At 48.0% G+C, this 18,522-nt stretch overlaps 1 protein-coding gene across 5 annotated transcripts in view; it reads left to right on the forward strand.

The window, feature by feature from the left end:
• The first annotated feature begins 375 nt into the window (after nt 1-375).
• cblc (Cbl proto-oncogene C, E3 ubiquitin protein ligase) overlaps nt 376-18,522 on the forward strand; it is a 115,946-nt gene continuing 97,799 nt past the window's right edge. The window contains exon 1 of one of the 5 annotated variants that reach the window (XM_063056671.1): nt 376-880. In XM_063056671.1, the coding sequence (XP_062912741.1) occupies nt 564-880 (317 nt within the window). In that variant the 5' untranslated portion in view covers nt 376-563. The remainder of the gene's footprint in view (nt 881-18,522) is intronic. The other 4 variants (XM_063056670.1, XM_063056672.1, XM_063056673.1 and 1 more) reach the window with 4 other exon arrangements.

Genomic DNA, 18,522 nt, shown 5'->3' on the forward strand with positions numbered 1-18,522 from the left:
TCCTCTGAGAACATTGAGGAGAAATCTGGCATTTATAAGCCGGTTCCGTACAGATTCCAGGGTGGGACAGGATGGGAACTGTGGAGGGGAGAGGGAGAAATGTTTTCTAGGTCAGATGGGTGAGGAACCAGGTGACTGGGTCGAGGTCCAATGTGTAAGCGGAGAGTGCGTCTGTGCATTCGACGCGTGATAGTGTGCACAGTGTATGTCACTGTGCAGAGTTCGTGGGTATGCACAGAGAGACTGAGTGTACATAGGCTGTGTGTGCACGGAGTGTCCTACCTGGGGTATTTCCACACTGAGGGTGGGCATTACTGGGACAATGAATGGTGTGATCACTTTTTTCTCTCCTTCCGCCTCCAACCCCTCTCTCCCTCCGTCCTCTCCATAGTCCCTCCCTCTCTTCCCTATTCCCTCCCTCTATTTCCTCCTCAGTCCCTCCCTCCCTCCCTCCCTCCCTCTATCTATCTCCTCCTCGGTCCCTCCCCTTTCTCCTCCCTCCTCTCCCTGTCGCCGCGTCCGTGACACACTCCCTGGCCGGGCCGAGCGGAGATGGAGTGAGTATGATATCGGCGGGCTGGCGGCTGCCCGCGGACCCTCAGCGGCGGAAGGCGAGCCGGGTGCAGGGGCAGCTTCGCAAACTAGCCCAGCGCTGCCAGAGCCCTCGGCTGCGGCTCCGCAACAGTCCGCCTTACCTGCCCGAGATCGCCACCGCCACCGCCGCGCACTTGGACCGGGTGCTGGCCGAGACGCGACTGCGGGAGAAGGGCCGTCAACACCTCGACAGCTGCCTGGTGAATCTGGCGTCTAAGTGCAGGCAGACCAATGAACTGTTTGAGGATGCTGGCGAGCAGATGTTCCAGGAAAACTCCCAGGCACGGTGAGTCGGGCACAGCAAGATCCCAGTGCACACCCTCCCCTGTCCACGTCCGCCCTTCCTGTTCCACCTGTCTGTCTTCTCTCCTACTCTCTGTTTCTTTCTTTCCCCCATCTCTCTCTGTCCTCTCCACCTCTCTTCTCCCTCCTCACTCATTCTTTCTCTCTGGCTCGCTCTTTCTCTTTCCTCTCTCCTTTTCTCACTCCCTCTATCTCTTTCCTCTCCCCCTCTATCTCTTTCCTCTCCCCCTCTATCTCTTTCCTCTCTCCCTCTATCTCTTTCCTCTCTCCCTCTCTCTGTCCTCACTCACTCTCTCTCTTTATCTCTTTTCCCTCTCTCCTCCTCCTATCCTCACCCTCAATGGGACAGTACTGGCAGATATCCAGTCCCACCATTTCTCCTTGTGTGACGTTCTGAACTCCAAAGATCAGGGCAGAAGGAAGCTATTCGGCCCCTCGAGCCATGCTAACTACCCCACAACCTTGGCTAATTTGCTTCCTCAGCCCCACCTCCCTGCACTAACCCAGTCCCCTTGATTCCCTCAGCGTAGGAATCTCTCTCAGATACATTGAAACTCTCTCAGCCTCTCCTCCCTGCACTAACTCCATCCCCTCAATTCCCTCAGAGTATAGGAATCTCAGATAAACTTCCTCTCTCAGCCCCACCTCCCTGCACTAACCCAGTCCCCTCGATTCCCTCAGAGTAGGAATCTTTCTGATACACTGAACCTCCCTCGGCCTCTCCTCCCTGCACTAACCCTGTCCCCCCATTAAGCTCCTTGCACTTGAATGGGATATTCTCATGTTCTGTCAAACTCCAGGGAGTTCCAGCTGACTCTCATACAGCATAGTAACAGGCCCTTCGGCCCACTGAATCTATGCTGACCATCAGGCACCCATTCTGCACTAATCCCATTTCATTCACCCAGTCACGGAGCACAGAGCAGTACATCACAGGAACAAGCCCATCTTGTGTGTGCAGAACTAAGTAACCCACTAACGCACTAATCCCCTCTGCACAATGCCCATACTCCTCCACTCCCCACACCTTCACATGTCTGTCTAGCACACTAACCCCTCTACACACTGTCCATATCCCTCCTTTATCCACACATTCGTGTGCCTGCCTTGGGGCCTCTTGAATATCTCTATCGTATTTGCCCCACACCCTTCCCGAGCAGCACATTCCATACACCCACCACTCTGTATAAAAAACAAACCAGCCCTGTGAACTTGCCCTTTCTCACAATAAACACATGCCCTTGGCATTAGATGCATCCACCCTGAGGGAGAACTATACCAACTGTCTATTCTACCTGTGTCTGTGTCTCTTATAACTTTATATATCTCTGTGTCCAATGCTCCAGAGAAAACCACCCATGTTTGCCTCTTTTCTCCCTGGATTCCACCAGGGGACAAGACCACTCTACCAGGAATTGATCTGGTGCATCTCCTCTGGAAGTCGGTACTCTGTCACTGAGACCAGACATGTGCATGGTGTCCCAGGGACAAAATCATGGTCACTCTGCAACCATCCACCCCCACTCCTCCTCTCCTTCTCCCTCTCCCTCTCCAGTACTCTCTCTTCTCAACCCCTCCATCTGCTCCCACCATCGGGCAATGAACGTGTTTCTCAGCGAATGGAGGACGGGTGCTGGTCACAGTGTTTGTGGCAGTTGTAGCTGGTCAAAACTAGAGTATCACGTTCATTACAGGAAGGATGTCGGTGGTGGGGGCATATGAATGAGAGATAGTCACAGACATGCTGCAGAGACTACAATTGCTTCCCTGTGAGGGAGGGCGAGGACACATTGACCGAGGTGTCTCAGAATCAGGTTTACTATCACTCACTAATGTTGTGAAATTCGCTGTTCAGTGGCTGCAGTACAGTTTCAGACATTAAAAAAATTAAAGCAAGTTACAGTAAAACAAGCAAACATGTGGTACAAAAGAGGACTATATTCATGGGTTCAGGGAGCTTTCAGAAATCTGAAGGCAGAGTGAAAGAGGCTGTTCCTAAAGTGTTGAGTGTGGGTCTTCAGGCTCCTGTACATTCTTCCTGATGGTATGAGAGGAGAACATGTCCAGAATGGTGAGGGTCCTTGCTGATTGGTGCCCCCTACTTGAGGCACTGCCTTTGGGAGATGTCGTCGATGGTGGGGAGGCTAGTGCCCACGATGGAGCTGTCTGAGTCTACAACCTTCTGCCGCTTTTTCCAGTTCTATGCATTGAAGCCTCCAGATGGTGAGGGGGCATCTGTGGTAATTTGCTCAAAGTTTTGGTGACATATTAAATCTCTTCAAATTCCTAAAGAAGTATAGCTTCTGGCATGCCCCCCTCATGGTTGTATCAATAGGCTGATGGACGCTTAGAGATATTGATGCCCGGGAACTTGAAACTGCTCACCCTTTCCACTGCTGACTCCTCAGTGAGGACTGGTGTGTGTTCTTGGGGAATGAAAGGGTTACCTTATGTAAAACTGCAAGTGGCCCTGTCTTTTCTCCAGAGCTGGGGGGTGGAATCAAGAACCAGAGGGCACGGTGAGAGGGTAGAGAATTGAAGGGGTAATGAGAGGCCAGTTTCTCATCCAGTGTGAGGTCTATATGGAACAAACTGCCAGAGGAAGTGGCTGAGACGGGCACAGCACTGACAATTGTCTAAAAGGCACTTAGACAGGTACAAGGCTAGGAAAAGTTCTGAGTGATTATGGATCAAATATGGGAATAATTAAGATGGGAATTTTGGTCAGCATGAATGAGTTGGGCCAAAGGGTGTGGCTCCCATGCAGTATGGCTCTGTGAAAGATCCAGGTGTGAGGCTGTAGGGTAGAGGGGAGCAGGAATGGTTAGAGTCACAGAGCCATAGAGCAAAGGGATTACCTATCATCCATTCAGATCCCAGACCTGCAGTACTCCTGTGAGCCGCAGCAGACGCTGCCTCTGTGACGTACTACAGCCTGGCCACGGCCCATCATGTCCTGATGGCCTGGAACTTACGTTCTTGCCTCCAACAGCACATACACAAATGAGCCTTCCCGCATTAGACCAGCTTCCCTATCCCCTGCCTATCATCGTGTGTGCATCTTTACCACGTCCAGTATAACGGGAAAAGGAACACAGTGCTCTGAGTTGGAAAATGTTTGCTATGTCTGCGGCTCTCCGGTATAACCAGAAAAGGAACTGTGATCAAATCACCAATGAGAAAGTCTGCAGATACTGGAAATCCAAGCGACATAGAAAATGCTGGAGGAACTCAGCAGGACAGGCTGCATCTATGTAAAAAAAACTGCAGTCAACGTTTTGGGCCAAAACCCTTCGGCAGGACTGGAGAGAAAAAGCTGAGGAGTAGGTTTAAAAGGTGGGAGGGAGGGGAGAGAGAAATGCCAGCTGATAGGTGAAACTTGGGGGGTTGGTTATAAAGCAAAGAGCTGGGAAGTTGATTGGTGAATGCGACAGAAGGCCATGGAAGAAAGGAAAAAAAGAGGGGGGAGGACTGGAGGGAGGTGATGGGCAGGCAAGGAGATAACATGAGAGAGTGACAAAGGAATGGGAAATGATGAAGTTCGGAGAGGGGAGGCATTACTGGAAGTTTGAGAAATCAATGTTCTTGCCATCAGGTTGGAGGCTATCCAAATGGAAATATAAGGTGTTGCTCCTCCAACCTAAGTGTGGCCTTATCCTGACAGTGGAGGAGGCCATGGATGGACATATTGGAATGGGAATGGGAAGTGGAAGTAAAACGGGTGGCCACTGGGAGATCCCGCTTAATCTGGTGGATGGAACATAGATGCTTTTTGAAGCGGTCTCCCAATCTACGTTAGGTCTCACCGATATACAAAAGGCCATGCCAGGAGCACTGAACACAGTATATGACCCCAACAGACTCGCAGGTGAAGTGTCTCCTCACTTGGAAGGACTGTTTGGGGCCCTGAATGGTAGTGAGGGAGGAACTGTAGGGGCCGGTGTAGCACTTGTTCCGTTTGCAAGGATAAGTGATTATTTTTAAGGGAGATTATTTTTTTTAATTTTAATTTTTATCAAACAAAAACAGAAACAAAATTACTGAGCATATGATAACAAAGCCAGGGACTCTCACATGAGCAGCAACAAATATATAACTATTCTTTAAATATACAAACAAAAAAGAAAATCCACTCTAAATATTGCTGGACAGAAGGAACTATATCTAAAAGGAGTCACAAAACAAAAACATTTACAGAAATAACTCAAAACATTGACAAATTTGTACAGTCTTTACAGCTTTCTGGTTATGGGAAGCTTTCAGAGTATTAATGTATAGTTTGATGTCTGATGTAAAAAATATAAATGAAGGTTTCTTATTGTTATATTTGCATTTATGGATATAAAATTTGCTGTAAATTAACAAAAGATTTATGATAAAGACAGGGAGGTTAGTGGGGAGGGACGAGTAGGGTGCAATCCCTACTCTGTGCTCTCTGAATTGGGAGAAGTTTACAATGTTTGCTGGTCTCTGGTATAACGGGAAAAGGAATTGTGCTCTCTCAGTTGGAAGATGTTGACAATGTTTACTGGTCTCTTGTATAATGGGAAAATTAACTATCTGCTCTGAGTTATTAACTGGGTTTGTCAGTTGGAACATAGAACATTCTAGAATACTCTAGACAGAGTGATTGCTCTCTTCCTGTTTCTGACTTCCACCCACACTTAGTAGAAGATACCTTCAGTACGTCCACACTTTCTGCAATTGTGATATCCCTGATGAGCAATGTCACACCCTCACCTCCTTTACTTTCCTCCCTCCCTGACCCTTATGAAACATCTAAACCCTGAAAATCCAGCAGCCCTCCCTACCGTTGTGACATTCACGTCTCGATTGTTGTAGTTGTGGACAGCGAAAATGTTGTTTCTTTGCCTTCTAGACAGATCGTTATGTACATCAGTGCAATGGGGAAAATAAAACAACAGAGCACAGAATAATGTGTTACATTTACAGAGAAAGTGCAGTGCAGGAAATCGATAACGTGCAAGATTATAACGAGGTTGTTTCTGAAGTCAAGAGTCCATCCGATTGTACAAGAGGTTTCTTTAAGCCTGTTAACTGCAGGGAAGAAGCTGTCCATGAGCCTGGTGGTACATGCTTTCAGGCTTTCTGTCTGATGGGAGAGGGGCGAAGGGGTCTTTGGTTATGCTGGCTGTTTTACTGAGGCAGTAGGAAGTGTAGATGGAGTCCATGGAGGGGAGGCTGACTTGTGTACATGCTGTTGATGGCCAGGATCCACATTCCAGGTTCCAGGTCATTGCTCGCTGGGTTTACTGTGGAGGGAGACAATCGCTAGTGTGCACATGTTCGGTGAAGGGCCTGTGCCCGCACTATAGGCTGCACAGAAGCCGCTTCCGTTGCGGAGAGCATTAGTTTGGGATGTGGTGGGGTACGGGTTGGGACACTGGACTGGTGGAGGGCCAGGCGACCTCTTTTTGTACTGTTGAGAGAAGCAGACACAGTGCTGGTAGGAAGGAATGGAGCGGCCTCCTCTGTCTCGAGTTCAGGGTAACCCCCAGAGAGTTCAACAGTAAGGGAGGAGAGGGGATCACAGGTAGAGGGCAGGGTCAGAGGTACAGACTATGGGGAAGTGTGGTGGCAGTGAGGTCCGGGTCAGTGCAGACCTGAAGGGACTTCATGTCCACACCATTGATAGTTAAAGTTCGCAAACATACAATCTACAGATCCCTGGATTTGAGCTGCGTCTCACGTCCCTGAACACATGGGGAATTGGAACAGGTTTATTCTCGTCATATGAGAAGAGGTACAGGGAACAGTGTCCATGGAGTTCCAGTCATTAAACAATGCATTGAGGGAAAACAATGACAGAATGCAGTGATGTTCTGGAGAGACTGCAATGCAGTTAGACAACAAGGTGCAAGTTTTGGTTTGGTTTCGGTTCTTGATCTCCAAGATATTCTGAGTGGAATTTAAACTGAAGTTCATAATAAGGAGCCCTTATCATATTAGGAATCCATTCAACAGTCTTACAACAGTGGGATAGAAGCTGTCCTCTTGCCTGGTGGAATGTACTTTCAGGCTTCTGTATCTTCTGCTCGTTGGAAGAGGGGAGATGAGAGAATGTCTGGTGGGGTCTTTGATTCTGTTGGCTGATTTACTGAGAAGCGAGAAGTGTAGACAAAATCTAGGGAGGGGAGACATGTTCCCATGATGTGCCAAGCTGTGCCCACAACTCTCTGCAGCTTCTTGTGCTCTTGGGAAGAGCAGTTGCCATACTAAGCTGGTTAGGATGCTTTCTTTGGTGCATAGACAAAAATTGGTAAAGGTCGTTGGAGACAGACTGAATTTATTTATCACCTTGAAGAAGTAGAGGCATTGGTAAGCTTTCTTGTCGTCGTGATTGGGCCAGGAGAGGCTCTCAACCCTCTCAACCTCAATACAGTTGATAAAAGCTGAAGCATATGCACACACCCCTTCCTGAAGTAAATAACCAATTCTTTTGATTTGCTGATATCGAGGGAAGGCTGCTGGCTGTCATCATGTCAGTAAGCTGTCCACCTCCCTTGTCTACTCCAATTCATCATTATTTGAGGTGGTGTCATCTGAAAACTTGTAGATGGAGTGAGAGCAGAACCTGCCACACAATTACGAGTGTGTACAGAGAGTAGATTAGTGGACTGAGACTACTTGTTAAGCAGCACTGTTGAGTACAGTCGTGGCGTTGGTGTTGCTGCCTGTCCTTTCTGATTGTGATTTGTTGGTCAGCAAGTCAAGGATCCAGTTGCAGAGTGTGACATTGACTCCCAGGGTCCTGAGTTTGGTGGTGCATGATAACCAGCACAACTTCAGCGGTCCTCACTCCTCCTCGAACCTTATCCCCTCTGAATGCTCTCTTCTCTGTCTGCACCAACCCAACATTATCATCAAACCCACAGACAAAAGGGTTATGTTGCAGAGCGGTGCACTTACCTCTACCGTGCTAAGGCCAGGTGGCAACTCTCAGACACCTTCTCTTACCTGCCCCTTGAAGAGGACTCCTCGCTGGACAATCAGGCTACTGTCTCCAACACTATCACTGACCTCATGAACTGTTGAGATCTCCCAGCCTCTCATAGCTCACCTCCCCCACACTGCTCACTTCTATCTCCTACCTAAAATTCACAAACCTGACTGTCTGGGTAGGCCCATTGTCTCTGCCTGTTCCTGCTCCACTGAACTCATGTCCTCATACCTTGACAGCATTCCTTCTCCCTCCGCGACACTTCTCGTGCTCTTGGCCTTCTCACTAACTTTATATTCCCTAACTCTGACTGCCTGATTTTCACCACGGATGTTCAGTCCCTGTACAGTTCTATTCTCCCATCAAGAAGGCCTTAAAGCGCTCTGCTTCTTTCTTAATAAAAGAAACAAACAATCCCCCTCCACCACAACCTTCCTTCATCTGGCAGAACTTGTCTTCACCCTCAATAATTTCTCCTTCAGCTGTTCGCACTTTCTCCAGACTCGAGGCATAGCCATGGGCCCCAGTTATGCCTGCCTTTTCGTTGTTTACATAGAACTGAACAGGTTCCAAGCCTTCCCCAGTAATGCTCCACAACACTGACTGCATTGGTTCTGCTTTACGCACCCATGTTGAGCTCATCAATTTTATCAATTTTGCCTCTAACTTCCACCCTGCCCTTAAACTCACTTGGTCCATTTCTGTCACCTTCCTCCCCTCTCTCTATTTCCCTGTCTCCATCTCTGAAGGCAAACTGTTGAACGATATCTTTTATCAGCCTACCAATTCCCATTGCTATCTTGGACTATACCTCTTCCATACGTGTCCCTTCAAAAATGATACAGTATTCCCTTTCCTCAGTGTATTTGCCTCTGCCACACCTGTTCCCAGGACACGGCTTTCCTTTCAAGGACATCCAAGATGTCCTCCATCAAAGAACGGGGTTTCCTTTCCTCTACCATTAATGCTGCCCTCACCCACATCTCCTCCATTTTCTGGACAGTTGTGCTCACCCCATCTTCCCACTGCCGTAACAGTGATAGAGTTCCTCTTGTCCTAACCTATCATGCCATCAGCCTCCACATCCAACACATCAACCTCTGCAACTTCCGCCATCTACAAAGGGATCCTACCACCAAACACATCTTTACCTGCCCCTCAGTCTCTGATTTCTGCAGGGGTTGTTCCGTCCATGATTCCCTTGTCTATTTGTCCCTTCCTGGAACTATCCCTGTAAGTGACCCAAGTGGTACACCTGCCCATTCACCTCCTCCCTCACCTCCATTCTGAGCCCCAAGTAGTCCTTCCAGGTGAGGCAGCACTTCAACCATGAATCTGTTGAGGTCATCTATTGTGTCTGGTGCTGCCGATGTGACCTCTTCTACACAGGGGAGACCCATTGTAAATTGGGGACCGCTACATTGAACACCTCCGCTCCATCTGCCAAAAGCAGGTCTTCCCAATGGACAAAGATTTTAATTCCAATTCTCATTGCTGCTCTGACATGTTGGGCTTTGGCCCCTCTTGTGCCATAAAGTAAAGTAAAAATACCCTCCTCTCTGCTTCTATTTCCCACATTGGCTCCTTACTTCTTCTCATTTGCCAATCACAATGCACTGGTGTACCTCCTCCTCACTTTCCATGTTCCACTCTCCAGCCCTTTACCTTTCCTATCCACCTGGCTTCACCTCTCACTTTCCAGCTATCCTCTCTTCCCTCCTGTCACCTTTTTATTCTGGTGTCTTCCCCTTTTCTTTCCAGTCCTGAAGAAGGGTCTCAGCCCAAAACGTTGACTGTTATTCATTTCTATAGATGCCATCTGACCTGCTGAGTTCCTCCAGCATTTGTGTGCGTTGCTTTGGATTTCCAGCATGTGCAGAATTTCCTGTGTTGGCGATGTCTTCTAGGAATTATACTTCTGAAGGCAGAGCTGTCTTGAATGAACAATAGACGGATGTAGATGTCCTGAATGTTCAGATGACACAGGGGTGAATTTGAGCCAGGGAGATGGGGTCTGCTGTAGAACCTGTGTTGGTAGCAGGTGAATTACAGTGGGTTGAGGTTGTATGTGAGAAAGGCAGTAATGCCTGTCATGGCTAGACTCTCAAAGTACCTCCAACAACTGAATGATGGGACAACTGGCTGGCCTGTCTCAGGAAGGCACCCGTAACATATTGGACTGTTCGTTTCTCATCAGAGGAAGCTGCTGGTCTCACTTGCCCCCTCCCCCTCCTCGTCCCCCCCCCGGCCCCCTCCTCACCTCTCCTACCACCAACACAATTCTGTATGCAGTGGGCCGTATCCCACGTGATCTGGCGCTCTGGACTTGGCCATATGGTGGAAGTATCAGCAGCTGTTATCAGACATTGAGGTTAAGCGTTAAACCAGACAAACCTGTCTGTGCAGAGAGTGGGGGAAGTGTTGCTACCGAACCCTCCCTCCCTCCCTCCAGCTCCTTCCTCCTGTAACCGCACAAAAACAGCTGGAGTAGCTCAGGCAGTGACTGTGGGTAAAAAAAGACTATTGACATTTTGGGTTGAGAATCTCCCACAGAAAGTGGTCATCATATTGGGTTCCTCCAGAATCTTGTGTGCTGTTCCAGATTCCAGCATTTCCCGTTCCTCGTGTATCCTCAAACAAGAGAAAATGTGCAGGTGTAACGCACACAAAATGCTGGAGGAACTCAGCAGGCCAGGCAGCATCCATGGAAACAGAGTAAGTAGTCGACGTTTCGGGCCGAGACCCTCATGTAGCTTCCCTCTCCCTCTGTGAGCCCCCATCCTCTCCCTCCCATCTGGAGAGCAGGAGGTGGGTAGGGGAGTGAGTGAAGGAGCTTGGGTATATGGGTGGTTCTCTCTCCCATCTTCTGTTCCATCTCCCTCACCCTCTCCCATCTTTTTCCCCTCCCTCCCATCCTCCCGGTACAGTCTCGGACTGCCCAATGCTGATGTTTTTAGAATTCGTGATGTGTCAGAATTAGAAACTTACCCAGTATTGGTGGGTTGTTTGTGGATGAGTGCAGGGGGAGTGAACAGAGAGGGATAGGGTCCCATAGGCAGTGTGGACAGTGTCAGTGAATGGGGAGGGGAGGGGATACTTTGGAGACGTAAGTAGATGCATTGTGAGGTCTGGATGGTGTTGCAAACTGCATCCGAGGTTAGGGTGGACTTTATTGCAATCTGTCCAAAGTTAGGATGGAATTTGCTGGGATCTGTGTTCAAGGTTAGGATGAAGTTTGCTGGGATATTTGTCTGATATTTTGACAGACTTTGCTAGGATTTTTGTGTGATGTTTGGATGGACTTGTCTGGGATGAGCGACATTGAGGTTGGACAACCTTAGCTGGGATCTATGACAGACATGGGACGTGTGCCCCCGAGGTTTGGATGCTAGAATGTGTCGCAGATCAGCTCGTCAGAAGTGATCTAGTACCCAGTGTTGAAGATCGAGGCAGTAGTTCGGGCTGAGGAAGCTTGTTCTGTTGCTGGGACAGGAAGGAGGAGGCTGTGTTAATGAGGTAGTTCACTCTACTGTGGAGACAGCTGAACATGGGGTAAAAAGATAGAGGCAGCACAACCACCAGAAAAGGGAACTTGGAGACATCAAAAACACAGTGTGTGCCACAGAGAGTTGTTGGGAGGGGCAGAATGTCACTGGCACCAGGGTCAGCATGGACACAGGGGTGAAGGGCCTGTTTTTCTTGTGTGTGAATCCATGATCACGTGGAGGCCAAAGTGAGCTCACCCCATCTCCCAGCCAAGAGAAAATCCCAGCAGCTGGGGCCATTCTGCCCAGTGTAGCTGGGTGGATCAGCTCCTCTTCTGACAGTACTCTTCAGACCCCATCTGAGTGAATGGAATAATTTATACTCAATTCCTTACTATCTCTTCCATTATCAGCAGAAGATTTATTGGGGATCGATGGCTAACAAGCTTCAGCGACGACTGTCCTTGGGTATGAGAGAGACAGTAGTAGAGTGAAGAACCTAATGATGGGTTCTGACCAATGGTGGGTGGGATTAGTAATGTGTCATCGACCAATGGTGGAAAGGTTTAGTGATCTACCGTTGACCAATGCTGGAGAGGTTTAGGTGCTGTACTGTTGGCCAATTGCAGATGGGTTTGGTGACCAATGGTAGAGGGTTTTAGTGATGCATCATTTAACAATGACAGAGAGGATTGGTGCTGTTGACCATTTGCGGAGTGGGTTGGTGAGATACCAGTGGAGGGTGCATTGGACAAAGGAGCTTCAATAATGGGGTGAAGATGGGTCCTGGGGTCAGGTCTGAGAGTCCTGTCCTGCCCTGAAGAAGTGCAGTCTGTACCTACATTGTCCTCTAGGCCAGCGATAATGGGTGGGCAGAACCCTGGCGTGGGTCAGTGGGCCCATACCTCCCTATGGGTCACCGTTTAACTCTCCTGATGCCATTGTCCTGGATAATGTCCCAATACACCGGACAGCAGTGAAGCTGGACCACTGAGGCTACTTATACCTCGCTCAGGGCATTTGGGAAGGAGGGTGAGACGAGACAGGAATCCAACAGTGGGCAGGATCGAAGATCATGGCGGGGAGGAACCAGAGTGAAAAGAGTTATTGGGTGGGTACAGGTCCAGTATCTCCAACTCAACCTTGGCAAACCCCTGGAGAAGCATGTCTTGTCCAGGGAGGTCTCTGTATTCCAGGCCTACCCCTGTGCGTGGGACCAGACCCAGGGAAAAATCCAGCAAGTTAATGGATGCTTGTGAAGTTAAAGTCACAAAATGAGACAACACTAAAGCACTCCTCCAGGCTGATCTGAATATCGTCAACCTGAGTTTGTCTCATTTGCCAATGTTTGACCCATATCCCTCAAAATCAGGCCTTTGACTTGGGAGTCCTCATGCAGGTTAATTTTCAGGTTGAGTCAGTGGTGAGGAAGACAAATGCGATGATAACATTCATTTTGAAAGGACTAGAATATGAAAGCCAGGTTGTAACGCTGAGGCTTTATAAAACACTGATGAGGCCACACTTGCAGTTTTGTGAGCAGTTTTGGGCTCCTTATCTAAGAAAGGACATACTGAAATTGGGAGGGTTCAAAGGAGATTCACGAAAATGATTCTGCGATTGAAAGGTTTGTCATATGAATTGTGTTTGATGGCTCTGGGCCTCTACTCTGTGGAAATCAGAAGAATAAGGTGAACCTCATTGAAACCTATGAAATGCTGAAAGGCCTAGATAGAATGGATATGGAGAAGATGTTTCCTATAGTAAGGGGAGTCTTGGACCAGAGGGTACAGCCTCAGAATGGAGAGCCATCCATTTAGAATGGAGATGAAGAGGAATTTCTTTAGCCAAGGAGTGGTGTACTTGTGGACTTCATTGTCACAGGTGAGTGTGGAGGCCACTCACTAGATGTATTTAAAGCAGAGGTTGATATGTTCTTGATTAGTCAGGGCATGAAATGTTACAGAGAGAAGGCTAGAGAATGGGGCTGAGAGGGAAAATGGATCAGCCACAATGAAATGGTGGAGCAGGACTGATGGGCCGAATGGCCTAATTCTGCACGCATCTCTTCTGGCTTGCGGTCTGCCTGTGGAAATATATTTCAAACGTTGTTTCGTACCCTACCTCTGCAACTTCCTCTGGCAGTTGCTCCATACGTCCCTGCCTTCTGTGTGCGTAAAGTCTTTATTCCTTTCCTGTCTCACATTAAACCTATGCCCTCGCATTAGGTCTTTTCACTGGCCCAGTCTGGAAGGGTATCCACCTCTCAAGACTTTATAAGCCTCTGTTAGGTCATCCTTCAATCTCCTTCACTCCAGGGAAAATAGACGCAGACTGACCAGCCTCTCCTTATAACTCAAGCCGCCTTAGTCGTGGTAACATCGCAGTGAATCCTTTCTGCACTTTCTCCAGCTTCATGATGTCTTCTCAAGTACTATGTCTTCTCAAGGCTAGGATGGGGTGAGGTGTTGAGTGACCTCGGGGCAGTGCAGAGCCTAGAGCTGCTGTTGCACAGCGTCTGTCTCCTTTCCACTGTGCTAAATTTAACTGACTTCCTGTATCAAGCAGTGGGCGTCGAGTAGAACGTGTCACAGACCAGGTCAACTGGTTCAAACTCTGGTGTGAAGACACACGCACAAAATGCTGGAGGAATTCAGCAGGCCAGGGGGTATCTATGGAAAAAAGCACAGTCGACATTTCAGGCCGAAACCCTTCGGCAGGACTCCAGGACCCAAAACATCGACTGTACTTTTTTTTCCATGTATGCAGCCTGGCATGCTGAGTTCCTCCAGCATTTTGTGTATGTTGTTTGGATCTCTGGCATCTGCAGATTTTCTCTTGCTTTGGGTGTGAGAGAACCGTTGGGGAGTACAGAGCCACCTGTGATGTGGTTGAGGCTGTGACCAGACGGCTCAGCTAGAGAACACGCTCACACCTGTCCACAGTAGTGGACCACGGGTGGAAGTGTGTGATGGGGTGATGTGGAGGGAGCTTCACTCTGTACCTGACCAGGATTAACAGAATTTGCACTCAGTAGCCACTTTATTAGGTATACCTATACGCTTGCTCATGAATGCAAATAGCTAATCAGCCAACCATGTGGCAGCCCATCAATGCATAAAAGCATGCAGACATGGTCAAGAGGTTCAGTTCAGCTCAGACTTCAGACTGGAGAAGAAACGCGATCAAAGTTACTTTGACCGTGGCCTGGCAAAGAAGCACCAAACACACCTTGTTAATGAGAGAGGGCAGAGGAGAATGATCAGACTGTGAAGGCACACACTCAGTGATTTAGGAACAGCTTCTTCCCCTCTGCCATCCAATTTCTGAACCCATGAACACTACCTCATTACTTTTTTATATTTATGCTTTTGCACTACTTATTTAATTTAACTGTTTGCTATACACATATTTACAGTATACGCTTTATTTCATAGCTTTCTTCTATATTATTATGTACTGCATTGTACTGCTGCTGCAAAGTTAACAAATTTCACTATGTATGCCGGTGATATTAAATCTGATTCTGAGTTTTGAGGAGGATAGTAGTATTGAATGCCAAGGTGTAGTCAGTAAAGAGCATTCTGATGTATGCACCTTTGCTGTTCAGATGTTCCAGGGTTTAGTGAAGAGCCAATAAAATGGCATCTTTTGTGGACCTGTTGTGCCAGTAGGCAACTGGGAGTGGATGCAAATCACTTCTCAGGCAGTAGCTGTTATGTTTCATCACCAGCCTCTCAAAGCACTTCATCACTGTGGATGTAAGTTCTACTGGGCGATAGTCATTGAGACATGTTACAATATTCTTTGGAGGTACTGGTATGATTGAAGCCAGCTTGAAGCAAGTGGGTACCTCAGACTGCTGAAGTGAGAGGTTAAAGATATCGGTGAACATTCCAGCCAGTTGATCAGCACAAGTCTTCAGTACTCAGTCAGGTACTCCGTATGGGCCAGATACCTTCCGTGGATTCACCCTCCTGAAGGATGCTCTCGTGTTGACCTCAGAGACTGACATCACAGGGATTATCGGAGTTTGTGAAGGTTCTTCCATGCTTTGATGGTCAAAGCAGGTGTAGAAGGAATGGATCTCATCTGAGAGTGAAGTCTTTTTGTCATCTACTCTATATTGCTTGGTTTCATTTTGTTAAGGCCCTGCCGCAGCAGTTGAGCATCCTTTCGTGATTCAAGTTTGCTCCAGAATTGTGACTTTGCCCGGAAGATGGCTTTCTGAATGTCGTACTTGGACTTCTATCTCGGTTGCCTGATCTGGCCCTCAGCAGATTGTGAATCTCATGGTTCATTCAGGGCTTCTGTTTGGGGAAGACTTTGCATGATTTTCTGTGGACATACTCATCTATGACTGTTTTAATTAAGTGAATGACAACCGCGGTGTATTAATTCAGATCTTCTGATGAATCCCTAAACACAGACCAGTCCACTGACTCAAAGCAATCCCATAGCTGTTCCTCTGCCTCTTGTGACCACCTCTGTGTTGTCCTTTTCTGCACTTAAGACTCTGCCTGTATGCAGGTAGGAGAAGGACAGTCAAGTGATCAGTTTTTCTGATATCCGGTCAAGGCATGGAACAGTAGGTATTCCTTATCATAGTATAGCGGTGATATACCATGTATCTGGCGTGTCTGTAGTGAGCCATGTCTCTAAGAAACACAGAGCACAGCAATTGCTCATTTCTCTCCAATATAGCAAACTTGCCCTTAGGTCCTGAACTTGTTCTCCAGCAACTGTACATTTGCTAACAAGATGCTGGGTAGAGGAACTTCCACTGCTTGGTGTTTCAGTTTGGCTTGGAGTCTTCCCCTCCTCCCTCTCTTCAGGCCATGACGATGTATCTTCATCCCCTTAAAGGTTCTGTACCTGCATGCTTGAGAGTTAAGTACACCAAGTCCTTCAGAAGATCATGAAATCACTAGTTTATTAATTACCTAACATTTGACAGAAAACAGTAATAGTGTAAAAACACACAGTCTCTGTTCTGGTTCATGCGTGAGCTAAGGGACTGTGACGATCTCGTCGCCCATCACCACTTATCTCTTAGTCTGCTCACTGACTGATTGCTTCCTGGTCTTCTGCTGTTGTCTCTGTGCTGGTTCATGTGTGAGCTAAGGGACTGTGATGATCTCATCACCCATCGCCACTCATCTGTCAGTCTGCTCACTGACTGGTTGCTTCCTGGTCTCCTGCTGTTGTCCCTGTTGCTTCATCCTGTTGGTATTGTCAGTACAATGGGATTGGCAATGGTTTTGTGGAGCGGCAGTCTTCATTCTCCATACACTAGCTGGGTTTGTAATGGGAATAGGGCTGGTGTTGGGATTGTGAAGAGGCAGGCTCCACCTATACCCAGTTGTTGTTGGGAATGGAGTTGGAGCTGGGATTGGGAATGAAGCTGGGGCTGGAAGGGAGGATGTGGATGCCCAGGTTGGTGTAGACGTGGGACTGGAAATTGTTCTGAGTAAAGTCAACAGTGACAGAAGAGGAGATTCTGTCCGGGGGAGGGAACTACCTCTCTGGGGAGGGCAAGGAGGTCCATGGAGTGGGAAGCCTGCTCCACATTTCAAACACCCTGCTTCCAGTGCAGACAGGATTTCACTGCTGCTCTTCAGCTCAGTTTCCCGAGTTTGTGTCTTGTGTGTTGTCTGACCCCATGTGCCTGTGATGCAAATGCAAGGAAGATTTCACTCTAATTAAACAGAAGAGGTTCTGCAGATGCTGGAAATCTTGAGCAACACACACATGAAATGCTAGAGGGACTCAGCAGGTCAGGCAGCATCTATGGATGTTGACATTTTGGGCTGAGACCGTACACTGTACCTGTACTTCACTGCAGAGCACATGGATTCTTCCTGGTGCTCTGGGTTCCTCCCACATTCCTGAGACGTACTGTTAGGACATGCTATTTTATGCCAAAAGTGTGGTTACACTTGCAAACTACCCTCAACAGATCTTTGGGCTGTGTTGGACATTAACACAAACAGTGAATTTTACTGTCTGTTTTAATGACAAAGAAAGACAATCTTTAATCTTTGTGTACATGACCAGAAGATGGCTTGATTACAGTTGACACCACCCTCACTGTCCTTTGAAGATGTCATCGATGGTTCCAGAACAAGCTCCTGGCCCTGGGACACATGGCCGAGGATCCATGAGGGGAGGGGAGGTTATCCTCCTTGTTATCCCGGACACAGTGAGTGAGAGCAGGGAGCTTACGGTACAGCTCTGTGCAATACTGGTCAGCTATACCAGTGCTGGTCCTGGTACCTGGTCATCGAGCACTACAGCACGGATACAGGCCCTTCGGCCTAATCATTCTGAGCTGGCCATCGTGCCCAGTCACTACTCCCGGTTTCCTGTGATTGACCAGTACCCCTCCATGTACCCACCCAAGTGCTTCTTAAGTGTCTCTGTTGTAGCTGCTTCAACCATTTCCTCTGGCAACTCATTCTATATACTCATCCCCTTTCCACATGAAAATGTTGCCCTTCGGGTCCTTTTAAATCTTTCTCCTCTCACATTAAACCTCTCCTCCCTAGTTTTTGGATTCTACCTACCCAAGGGAAGAAAGACCTCCTTCTCTAACCTTAACTATAATCAAGACCCTCTAGTCCTGGTGGCATCCTTGTAAATCTCCTCCGCACTCTGTGCAGTTTAACCACACCTTTTCTTGAACATGTGTCCTCTCACCAATGTCTCATACAACAGCTACATCATTTCCCAATTCCTGTACTCTGCGCCTGATGTGAAGGCCAGCGAGCTGAATGCGTTCTTTACCGTCTTGCCTACTTGTGAGGCTGCTTTCAACAAATGATGCACTTGTACTCCAAGGTCCCCTCCGTTCCATTGCACTCCCTGTTGCCTTACTATGCATAAAATATGTTCTTTGGCAGTTTTAGAGAGTCACTGGCTTCACCACTCCCTCAGTTCCAGGTTTGTAACCTCTCCTGGGGAATTTCAAGTCTCTTTTGAGCCCTTCGCCTCGTACCTCCTACCCTCAATCCTTGCTGTTTGGCTTCATGCACCTCTGTCCTGGGGAAAACTTTCCGCATACCTGCCATATCTGTTTCCCTCATAATGTTATACTCTTCTGTTTGATTCCACCACCCCCCTCAACTATCCTCCTCCATCTTGGGAGGAACAGATTCAGTCACTCCCTTCTCTTCCACC

Source organism: Mobula hypostoma, chromosome 8, assembly GCF_963921235.1.
Source record: "Mobula hypostoma chromosome 8, sMobHyp1.1, whole genome shotgun sequence".
Classification (NCBI taxonomy): Eukaryota; Metazoa; Chordata; class Chondrichthyes; order Myliobatiformes; family Myliobatidae; genus Mobula; species Mobula hypostoma.